We start from the raw sequence: 12,044 nt of genomic DNA on the forward strand, positions 1-12,044 counted from the left end.
GTGGACAGTGGAAAACATAATGAACCGCCGGTGACGGTTACTGTGCTTCTCTGGTCTTTGCGTTTGTCTGTTGCTACATCTGATGTTTTAGACCAGAGCAATATCTCCTCACACCTGCAGACCTGAATACAGAACATTTGATACAGATATTTACCACCCTAAAGGTTTTGTCGTTGCTTCTGCCCTTTCCTTTAAGGTCACCTCAGGACAAAATGTTCACTTGTACACAGGGACTACAATGTAATGTTAGCGCCAGAGAATGAACCATTTTCATTTAGGTAATGAGTTTCCCTCCAGTGCCCTCATTTGGCTGAAATCATCTTTGTACACAAGATGTTTCATAAGTAATAAGTCATTAATATGCTGAGCACAGCCACATAGTCTGTTGGGTGTGTATGAAACAATAAACAATAAGGCGAATGTCGTTTACTCAGGCCTCTGTTGTCTATACTATCATACTATCAAATAGTAAAAAGCCTGATGCACAATGAGATATCATTTTATATATCTCTTTTCACGGTGATAGTCATATCTTCGGGGGTACAACACATGCGCAGTAAAATCTGGCCTGCACTCGCCGAAATTGAGCCAACCGCAGCTTCAGTTACACTGCGCATGCATTATACCCCCATACCCCATGGGCCTTGCCCTAATCCAGGAAGCCGGTGGCTTCCATTCCATGGTTATATAGGCTGCAGATTGGTCTGAAAAGTCTGCATTGTTTCTCACTCTGACAGCAGTAAATGCTGTTGTTGGTTAGTTGCCATTTATACTGGAAATGGATGGCAACCAACAGCTGCCTGGAAGGTAGATGTAGCACGTTCATAAACCTACAGCACTATGACATGCTTTGGAAAATGGTTAGCAGTGATGTTATACATGATTCTTGGATTGGATATAAAGCCACACATTCAGATTGCCGTCACATTATCCACCAGCAGCTGGGCACATACTTTGTTTTCCTCCGTCCCCGCCACAGGACGGGTTCAACCAGTTAGTGTTAGCTGTTAGTGTGCAGGGTCAGAGACAGGAAGTAGGTTAATCAATGTCTCTGATCCCTGCTGTCCCCACCACAGTGGAGAGAGTCACTTACACTATACCATATAATGTATCTCACTTCTTTGCTACTGGTGAAATGTTTTCACAAAACACTAAATCAATAGTTATGCCACAATTAATATTATGATTGTGATATAATCAGTCTGGATAATAAGTGATATACAGGATTGATTTCTGCAGCATTGTTGCGTAGTCAAGTACTAAATCATCATTTCATCCGGAATAACATTAAATCTGCTGCGTAACCACGTTGTAAAAATTCATCCTGACTCACGGGTGTATTGGCGCTGACAAGGGTCCACAGATGGAGCTGACACAGTCAGCAGACAGATGGTGCAGATCTGTACTTGGTGATTCATCAACCTCTCTCTTTGTTTTTCACGTGCACATCGCTGTGAACATTCAGTCTGCTGGATGCTTTTGCCAAAGTTACATTAACCCCTTACCATTCTGGCCTCTTTTCTAGAGGGGTATGCTCTATTGTGTCTCATAAATTGTTGCAACAATTAGACAGACCTCATTTTCTTAGCCGTGAGTTAGGCTTGGTCGTCACTGCCAAGATGGCTACAGCCGAAGCCGCCCACTTTGAGCTTCATTTTTGCTCTTCAGAAACTTTATTGGGTGACGTCACAGAGACTACGTCCATATTTTATACAGTCTATGGTCCTTCCTCTGAGCTCATCCAGTGTCTTGACTCCATTATTCCTGTACAGCTCATGGCATCACTACCCCCATTAAGTAATGATGATGGGGTCTAATCACCAACAACTTCTACAACTGCTGCTGACGCTACAACATCTGCTTAGTATTACTGCTGCTACTACTACTATATTGTCACTGCTACTGTCACAAATAATGCTCCTACTATCTCAATTACTACCACATATGAAACTTCATTTGACCCATAAATGGAACATTAGCAGGAAATAACTATTTATCTTCATCAAAAGACCCCAGTTGTATGGAGGATGGAACCTGCCAAAATCAAAAATAAATGAATGAATAAATAAATGACTCGATGAATAAATACATAAATAAAGGTAGCAAAAATAATATAAAAAATAAATGTAGCTATGAATTAATTGATAAAATGTGACATAAATTGATGTTTCTGTTTTTAAATTGCTTCTTTAGTTATTTATCTTTGTATTAATTCCCTTATTGATTTACTCTTCTGTTTAATTTTCTTTTTTATGTATTTATGTATTTTGTTTTATTAATTTTGAAATTAATTTTGAAATTAATTAATTAATTTTTTATTTATTCATTTATTTTTGAATTTATTTATTTTTGCGCTTATTTTTTTTAATCTATTTTATATATCTATTTTTTAAATTTATTTATTTATTTATTTATTCATTAATGCATGATTTTCCCTTTGCGTTTTTCTGTATTCTTTTCTTTACACATTTCTTTTGGGTGACAGCAATGAAGACAGAAATGAAGACAGAAATGTAAAAAGAATACATAAAGGGGAAAATCCTGTAGAAATGAATGAATAAATGCATACATAAATTAATTTAAAAGTAAATGGAAAATAAATGCAAAAATAAGAAATAAATAAATAAAAAACATGCAAAAATAAATGATTAAATAAAAAATAAATGCAAAAATACATACATTTAAATATTTATAAATATAAATAAAAGGGACATTTAACCAAGACTAAATAAATAAGGGAGTGAATACAGCGATAAATAAATAAAGAAGCAAATTTAAAAAAATGCTACTTTTAATGACATATTTATTTATTTATTGTGTAATTTATTTATTTATTCATTTATTTTCTGATTTTGATTTATGTCCTCCATACAGTTGTCATGACAGTCAACAGGTTTAATGCCACTTACTAATAAGTACAACTCTTAGTTTAATACATTAAGCAAAGACCAAGTATTATTTTATCTGTAGATGTGATTTCCACAGCTGCTAATCTCCACAATCACAGACAGCAGTTCTGATGTTCATGTCTTACATTACCACTGTGTTATCAGATGTGAACGTGGGCTCCCTGCTCGGGACCTTTTTTAGCTACTCATTAGGAAAAGTGTTTTGCTTTGGGGTCAGGTTTAGGATTAAGGTTAGCATTCATAATCAGAGTCCTTCGTTAGACAGAAACGGAGAAAATAGGTCAGCAGTGGGTGTTGGGAAGTTAAAAGGATCTCTCTGAATTGTGTGTCATGCTGTCGAGTGGCATTTTATTTGTCATGGAAATGCTGAGTGGGCGACGGATGAGAGGGAACAGTGACAGAAAGGAGAGGAGCAGGTGTGTGTCTGTGTGAGATGTGCTCTGTCTGTCAGAAACCATAATCAAATGCTTTTATCCCCTCTCCTACACACAGCATATAGATCATTTATTGCTATAAAAAAACAATATTTTTATGTAACAATCAGGACAGTTAAGTAATGCTCACGCCATAATCACAATAAAGATGTCGTTTCCATTAAAATCCTGAAAGAGGTGTTTGATAAATAACCCAGTTTTAGTCAGTTCCCCGAGTCATTCTGATAGAAAGAATGACAATTCTTACATCCTTTACATTGAAATTGGACCCATTCCTTATAAAATATCTGTTAAATAATGCTAGTAAGTGTGACCAATTCTTTCAGTCAGTCACTTGGTGTGTCAGTCTGCCTGTTACCATGGCAGCTAAATGTGCACTCTTGACTGTTGCTGCTTTTGTAGTGATTATTATTCTTATTAAATCATCAGGTGAAAGTTAGATAACAACATGTTAACGCAAACTCGTTTTAACGCCACTAATTACTTTAACGCATTAACGCAATCAATCGGTTGGAGGTTATAGCGGCTCAGTTTTAAAAGCTAGAGTGAAGATACTGGTATCATATGAAACTAGAAAACCTAATGAATCCATCGGTACCAATCATGTCATACTAGCTTGTTGCGAAGGAGGCGAAATAACGCTCCAAACTTACGCTAAATTTTGGCGAGGAAAAACTGACATGGCCATTTTCAAATGGGTAAAACGGGTTCTATGGGTACCGCTGCGTACCGGCACACTTCGAGCACTGCATAGAACCCATTTTCATTCACATATCTTGAGGTCAGAGGTCAAGGGAAGTAATGGAGTAATGAAAGTAGGTCCTTCAGTGTGAGACCTGAGACTCCTCTGATCTTTACTAACAAAATATCACCATATGCACAGTGATGCTCCGCTGATTCATTCCTGCGTCATTCAGTGTCATCAAACACGGTCATAACGTTGCTCACGTCAGCTCATATCAGAGTCAAACATATGGCCAGCCTGTCACATCACACGTACACAAAGTCATCATATGTCACACACTGTCATGTCTTATCATTCCTATGGATCTGTACTTCCTGTAGTGGAGGACTGACCATGTCATACTAGCTTGTCATGAAGGAGGTTAAATAACGCTCCAAACTTAACGCTAAATGTTGGCGAGGAAAAACGGTCATAGCCATTTTCAAAGGGGTCCCTTGACCTCTGACCTCCAGATATGTGAATGTAAATGGGTTCTATGGGTACCCACGAGTCTCCCCTTTACAGACATGCCCACTTTATGATAATCACATGCAGTTTGGGGGCAAGTCATAGTCAAGTCAGAACACTGACACACTGACAGCTGTTGTTCCCTGTTGGGCTGCAGTTTGCCATGTTATGATTTGAGCATATTGTTTCATGCTAAATGCAGTACCTGTGAGGGTTTCTGGACAATATCTGTCATTGTTCAGGAATTTAAGGCCTGAACGTGTTCTTCATTACTGTGCTGAAACTCATGAGGCAGCCCCGTTACTGGATGCTGGATCACGGACCGTGTTGTTGTCTGCCTGCTGGGCAGCTCCCTCGTGTGGAGAAGCGTTGAGCTTGCTGTTTGTGTGAGTGTGTTTCAGTGAAACAGTAAAGTTGCTGAGGCTGTGCAGGATTTTATTTCCCCTTAGAATTTATTCATATTAAACTGTGTAATCCAGTAATCAATAATTCGTTAATACTTTATATGTGCTCCAAAATCTGATACATATCTGATTTGTGGCTTGGCTGTGAACAGTCAGTGTATAAAGGTTTATAACATTATGATAGAAGTATATGATGTCCATCCTTATACTCTATTATGTCTCATAAGTTGTTGCAGCAATTGTTGGGTTGATCCCATTTGTTACACAGATTTTGTGCTAAATTTAACCATTTTTTACCTATCGATAATTGATAAATATGATCAATAATCCCTCCGAAATACCACATTAAGACACCAAGACCTTGAGGAACACCATAGAAAAAGCCATGCTGTGATTTGGGATCAAAACATTTTGACATTTGTTGATTTCTGCAAGAATTTGCATTTTTCGGCGATTGGATGGCGAGCACTTGTGTTGCGTAAACTGCTCAGAAACCCCCTTATTGTCAATCTAGCTAGGAAAGCCATCCATCCTCTGAATGCTCTAGGTCTCTAGTCTGATCCATCCATCCTCTGAATGCTCTAGGTGTCTAGTTTGTGGTTGTAAAGTGTCATAAGGCTGTGATTATCATGTAGCAACGAACCACTGAATATGTTATATTTCAACACTGAAACATGTTCCTGTTTGGTCGGCTACATGGAATGCACACATGCATCATGATGTAAACAGTGCAACACAAACCAGACGGCCTCAGTCTCTTCAGAAGTGAGAGACTTTCAGTCAGGCATGTAACCGGGCAGCTAACAGCAAGACCCTGATTGTAGTCATTATCCACTTCCTGGTTTAGAGCCGGACGGGTAGTAGAGGAGCAGTTAGTATTTACCAAAGGGCGCGTGTTGCAGCGTGCAGTTGTGTGTGTGTGTGTGTGTGTGTGTGTCAACGTACGCCTCACATGGAGTGTAATTAAACTCTGCAAGAAACTAAAGAAGAAGAGAGGGGGGAGGAGGACGAGGAGGAGAGGAAACAGAGTGTGAAGAAGAAAAAGAAGAAGAGGAAGAGAGGGAGGAAGAAGACAGAGGAAGGAAAACAAGAAGCAACTAAGAAGAGTGTCACAGAAACACTGGACTACTACTGATACTACTGCTGCTGAGTGGGAGATGTGGAGAGAAATGTTGGGACGGATTATCTCCCTCAGGACTCGACACTAATCTCTCTCTCTCCACACACACACACACACACACACACACACACACACCTTGTGTGTCTTGTAAAAGACCTTTGGCATGTGGATTATTGACTTTGTAGCCTCTGCAGGGTAGCCATATTTGAAGTCCTAGAGCAGTTGAAGCGTTCATTGTAGTTAAATTACTGAGCGTAACACTTAGTTTGAGTTGTACCTTCATAATGCTACTTTGTTTAGACATGAAACTTTAATGTTTGTAGTGCTGTTGTTGCTGCAGCTGGAGCAGAATACATTTCATTGAGCAGGTTTCATTGTAATACTGTGTGTATAGTACATGTAGTAGCTTTTGGAACAGTCCTGAGATCCAGGAGTTCTTTAAATGTAGTGATTTTAGTATAGTACCCTGGTGTGCTCCTTTTGGTTCTTTGAGCATAAACACAATCAGGCTTTGTCTCATGGTTCTAGGTTGTATTTCCTCCTATGAGAACTTAATGACGTGACTGCGGTGAAGCAGCTGGGGCTCGAGAGTGGGGATATTTTTTATGGAAGATTGCATCTGCAGCTAGGTGATTTCGTAGATAGCCTTATGAACTTCCTTGGGGAATATTTGGAATACTTAAAGTAACGTTTGGAGTCCTCCTCTAGGATTTTTGGGACTTTTCATTCCAAGACTTATTACAAATTTAGCAAGAATTACAGGAGTTGTTGCCAAAATGTGCCAAGGGTTAGGGTAAGGAACTGAACAAGTTGCCTGTGATGGATTCTGAGCCGGGAGCAGACACTGAACAAAAAATGGAAGAGACAGAAATCGAAGGAGAAATCTTGCTAAATGTAACAGGTGATAGAGAATTCAGCTCCGCGTCCTCCTCCTCCAATTCCTCTCTACCCTCCTCCAACGTCCCGACATTCTTCTCCTCGCACCCTCCGACATGCGTGGAAGAAGAGAAGGACACGCTGACCGGCTGCTCCAAGTCTTTAAGCGGACTCAAGCTCTTCTCCAGGAGGTAAGACTTAACGTCGAGTGAAAACAAGAACCTGAATATGAAATGGTTTCCAAAAAAAGGATGTGGATGGTGCCGTGGTTAGCGCTGTCGCCTCGCAGGAAGACGGTTCAAACACGGCCCGTCTTTGTGGAGTTTGTTCTCCCTGTGTTAGCGTGGGTTTGCTCTGGGTACTCAGGTTTCCTCCCACAATCCAAAGACATACAGGTTATGTTAATTGTTGACTCTGAATTGCCCATAGGTGTGAATGTGAGCGTGAATGGGATCGGCTCCAGCCCCCCAGTGACCCTGAGGTTACAGATAATGCATGGATGGATCCCCTCCTCAGTGTAATACCTTCTATTGACCAGCAGGTGGAGCCATTGGCTGTCACTCAGCCTCCTGCCCTGATTAGACAGGATGTGAACAGATGTGCAGTACTTGCCAGTCACATGAGGGCAGCTCACAGCTGCAGTAACAAGTCTTATCTATGCACACACACACACACACACACACACACCTTCACACCCACATTGCTGTCTCTGACACACATAAGACCTCAAGTATAGATCATCACACAACCCTACAGACACCCATTTGACGAGTGCAATTCAAGGTTTAGTTCAACCATTTGGGAGAGAATCCGTGTTTTTCCCTGCGTCCCGGTGAGTCAGGGTTGTATGTAACCTTGCCAGCGGGTCGCTAGTCATCATGTGGAGAGGGGACACGATTCCCACGGCAACCGGGTGCAGCAGTTGTCATGCCAACAGTAACAACGATGACAGTCGTGCCTCGAGCTTTTGGCTACACACACTCCAATAAACAATTGTCAGGAAGCGAAGGATCATGGTGCAGCACTAGCGGCTAATTTGGTTTGTCTGGTGCCTGTTCAGAGATTCAGGAGATGTCGTGTAACCCTGGTGGAACTATCAGATTGATTTACCTCGATTCATCAACTAATCCTGATCACTTTCTCTCATAAGTAGAGATGTTCCGATACCATTTCACCATGATACCTCCAGGCTGACAGCACAGTGAAGGCTACTGTTTTGGAGCGGCGAAAGAGGAATTGATTTCAGTTTTTTCCTGGGTGAATAAATTACGGTATCAGATCGGTACATAGACTTGCGTACATGCCTATACCCGATAACAAATTCTGGGTAGTATTGGACGCATTTCCGATACTGGTATCGGAACAACTAATCATAAGGCTGAATGATTTGAGGAAAATATCTAAGTGCAATGTCCTCTGACCAATGTTGTGATAAGGATTGAAATAGAGTGAACCGCGGGCCTGTGGTATTAAGATAAGTTTGTGTCACGTCATCTGGTTACTTCCTTAAAATGATCGGGCAAAATGACGCATTTTCTTGTTGTCCTCTCAGGGACAAACTTGGCTTCTGTAGAAAAACTGATCAATTATCACATTATCTCACATTTATTAAAGTTTTACATTTGTGGTATTCCAACCCGTCTCACTCCCAGTGCGTAAAGTACCGCACCTTGGTCAGTCCCTGATACCGACGCACCAAGGCACCCTTTAGCGTCTGTATTGGACACACCAGGCTTTCAACTAACTCCAATGTAAACTGAGAAAGTCTGGCTGGCTGAATTTGAGTTTGTGCCATGGACTGTACAGCCCCGGTTAGTGGCACAAACACACTCTAACGTATAGGCCGACGACACATGTGAAGATTTAACAGTGTTATTTTGTTGAATTTTGCGTATTCTTGCCCTGCTGTAGTTCAATTTGTTTTAATAAGTCATTACTGTAAATCTAGATTGTATGGACCCAGTTGTAGAGGTGAAATGCTCATTTCTTTGCAGCAGGTTTGCTACATGTACCGTGCACCTTCAGTTCACACCTCTTCAGTCTTGAATTCCTCATTGAAACAGACATCAAACAGTGTGCTGTAGAAAGGGAGATGTGACTCACAATCACTCTATCTGTCTTAGGCCTTTTTCTGTTTCCTCTTTCTCTCAGCACTTGATGTTTGTGTGTGTGTGTGTGAACGTTTGTCACAGTTCAGCTCGTCAAGGAAGTACACACAAGTTATTTTAGTCCTCTCTCAGGCTCTCTCTTTCTCTCTCTGTCTCTGGGCCACGCCCTCTTTCTCTCTCTCTCTCTCTCTCTGTCTCTCTCACCCCTCCCTCTCTTTCCCTCTCTCTGCGCCACATTAGCGGTCACAGTTTAGTGAGCGCTCGGCAGATAGATAGATGAGGAGTGGAAGCATGGATGGATAATTTTCTCCTCCTCTTTCAGGTTGGCTCCTAATTTATTCTTTGTTTTTTTTAGAATCTTTATGAGGACAGAAAGTAGCTTATTGCATGAGCTTTATTTAAGATTCTTAAACTGTTGAATTTAGCGAGGTAGAAATAACTTTTTTTGATTGTTGTGTTGGATTAGTTGGGTCAGGTTGTTAGCGGGCTGATGCAGTGCTGTGTTCTTCCTAGTCTTCAGTCAACTCAGACAAAAGAGGGGGGGGGGGGCAAAATTTAATCTGGCCAACAAGGTCACGCAACCTCAATGTTTCCCACAACTTTAGATTTTACTCACGTTGGTAGACTCCTGTCGGTGTGAGCAACTGTAACCGGGACTTTTAAAATCAACTTTACAATGTGCAAATAAGCAGAGCATTAAAATCTTAAGAACATTTTCAAGGAATACTACAACATCCACAGTCTACGTTCATAATGATAATGTCGGGAGAGTGTCTTTGGAGCAAGGCGTGAAGGGACGGACTGTCGGTGTTGCCGACTTGGCAACTTTCTCGCAAGATTTAAGGCTCCAAAAGAAAAGCTATTCTTGGACATGTTGGTCGGTACCTTGCTAACCAACAAGATACAATATTTAAAGTGGCTTTAATCATGTGAAATTTGTCGATCGTATGGTAATGAACCTACAGAAGAGTATCACCCCACACTGTTTCTTAGCTCATTGTTTTCTGGCTTGCAACTTGACTGTTTTGGTTCAGCTGTCGTTTCCAGCAGCAGCAGGCAGCCTGTAAAACCCGCCGTGCACAAGCTGCCCAGCACCAGTTAGACACTAGCTGGTGAACATAGTCGAGCATTTAGCAGCTAAAGAGACAGATCTTTTTCTCAGCTTAGCGGAGACCAAAAACAGAGTTCAGTTACTAATTGCAGGTTAAAATAAGGCAAATTTGACAACTAGTTTTTCCCCCCGTTTCAAGTATTTGTGCTAAGCTTGGATAAACACGTCCTGGACCTGTATATGTAATGGATACACTGAGATGAAACTTATATCCATTTTTCTCATCCAACTCCTTTCAAGACAGTGAGTAATCACTGCATGAATCTGTACGCTCTATACAGACAGTACGCAGCCTCTGCCGTCAGTGTGTGAATGGGTGAATGCTGTTTCCTTTTAGTCAGCTTTTTCTGGATTGCGCTCTTATATCGTCATGATGAGTAGATCCATGAAGTCAATGAATGATTATAGATCTGGAATCAACAGGAAGAGAGTGAATATTAAGCTAATGTTGATCTAAAATACCTTAAATGTATTGTTTTAAGGTAATTGAAACAAGAGTAACCAGTAGTACTTACATGCATAATGAGACAATGACGTAGAAAATACTATGTTTTTATCGTTGTATTTCTAAAAAGCACTTCAGAGGACACTGCCCTCAAACCTCTTACTGGCTCTGTTGCTGTAGTTTACTTAGTACATGTGTGTTTGTTGAAATGTGTGTGTGTTGGTTGTGGTAGTTCCAGTCATTAGCTGCTGTTTGGACTGAAAACATGTCACCATGTAGACTGACAACAGAGACAGAGCTCAAGAGATGGCTGCTGTTGACACTGAAAATAGAGAGACAGAGAGAGAGAGAGAGAGTTTCATTATTAGCTATTAGCTATTAGCTATTGGAATGGCAGTGAAAAGGTCTATAGGACTATGGAAGGCAATGTAGCCTCATACAACAATTTGAATTATATCTTATTCCCCGTTTTTTGCGCCTTTTTCTGCGACTATCCAGCAACGCGTGATGCACTTGTTCATTTCCGCTCAAACTACTTAGTTAGGTTTAGGAAAAGATCGACTCGGTTAGGATTAGGCAGCAAAACTACTTAGTTAGGTTTAGGAAAAGATCAACTTGGTTAGGATTAGGCCACAAACTACTTAGTTAGGTTTAGGAAAAGATCGACTTGGTTAGGATTGGGCAACAAACTACTTAGTTAGGTTTAGGAAAAGATCAACTTGGTTAGGTTTAGGCCACAAACTACTTAGTTAGGTTTAGGAATAGATCAACTTGGTTAGGTTTAGGCCACAAACTACTTAGTTAGGTTTAGGAAAGATCGTCTTGGTTAGGATTGGGCAACAAAACTACTTAGTTAGGTTTATGAAAAGATCAACTTGGTTAGGATTAGGCAACAAAACTACTTAGTTAGGTTTAGGAAAAGATCAACTTGGTTAGGATTAGGCAACAAAACTACTTAGTTAGGTTTAGGAAAAGATCATGGTTTGGGTTAAAATAACTCTGGAAGTTTCATGACAAATAAATCAATGTTGACTTCTGGTTTCACACGAGATACGAACATCAGTCTCCTGGACGAAAATCTGGTGTTTTTTTGACCCACCCATCCACCCCGACCTCCTCCCGGCGCTCTTTATACTTCCTGGTTCACAATTACGTGGATTACGTATACATTTATTTTGTGCTATATATACAAATTACAGTGCATTACTTTGTAGGAATAGCTACGAACAGTGTATGTGAATATCCTGTGGAACAACAGTCAGTCACTGTGTAAGCTGCTAAGGAAGGGAGTGCGGTATCCGTGCATCATACCGCCTCCACAAAACCTAACCTCATCAATCTGAGTTAAATCAACACTCCGTGATTTTGATTTAGTGCTCCAAATTTCTTCCCAGCTCACTGTTGATGTTTTGAAAGTAGACTGTTAACAGTGCTGAATACTGTAA

At 40.6% G+C, this 12,044-nt stretch overlaps 2 protein-coding genes across 16 annotated transcripts in view; both read left to right on the plus strand.

The window, feature by feature from the left end:
• The window catches only part of hsf2bp (heat shock transcription factor 2 binding protein), a 47,068-nt gene that overhangs the window by 25,316 nt on the left and 9,708 nt on the right, over positions 1-12,044 (plus strand). The window lies entirely within an intron of this gene.
• dgkza (diacylglycerol kinase, zeta a) overlaps positions 5,774-12,044 on the plus strand; it is a 78,910-nt gene continuing 72,639 nt past the window's right edge. For 6 of the 12 annotated variants that reach the window (XM_074626954.1, XM_074626952.1, XM_074626955.1 and 3 more), the window contains exon 1: positions 9,232-9,365. Coding sequence is in view for 5 of the 12 variants with exons in the window: in XM_074626958.1 (XP_074483059.1) it covers positions 6,879-7,126 (248 nt within the window). In the remaining 7 variants the exon portion in view is untranslated. Of the gene's footprint in view, positions 7,127-9,231; positions 9,366-12,044 lie in introns of those variants that run through there. The other 6 variants (XM_074626960.1, XM_074626959.1, XM_074626961.1 and 3 more) reach the window with 4 other exon arrangements.

This window comes from Sebastes fasciatus, chromosome 24 (assembly GCF_043250625.1).
Source record: "Sebastes fasciatus isolate fSebFas1 chromosome 24, fSebFas1.pri, whole genome shotgun sequence".
NCBI lineage: Eukaryota > Metazoa > Chordata > Actinopteri > Perciformes > Sebastidae > Sebastes > Sebastes fasciatus.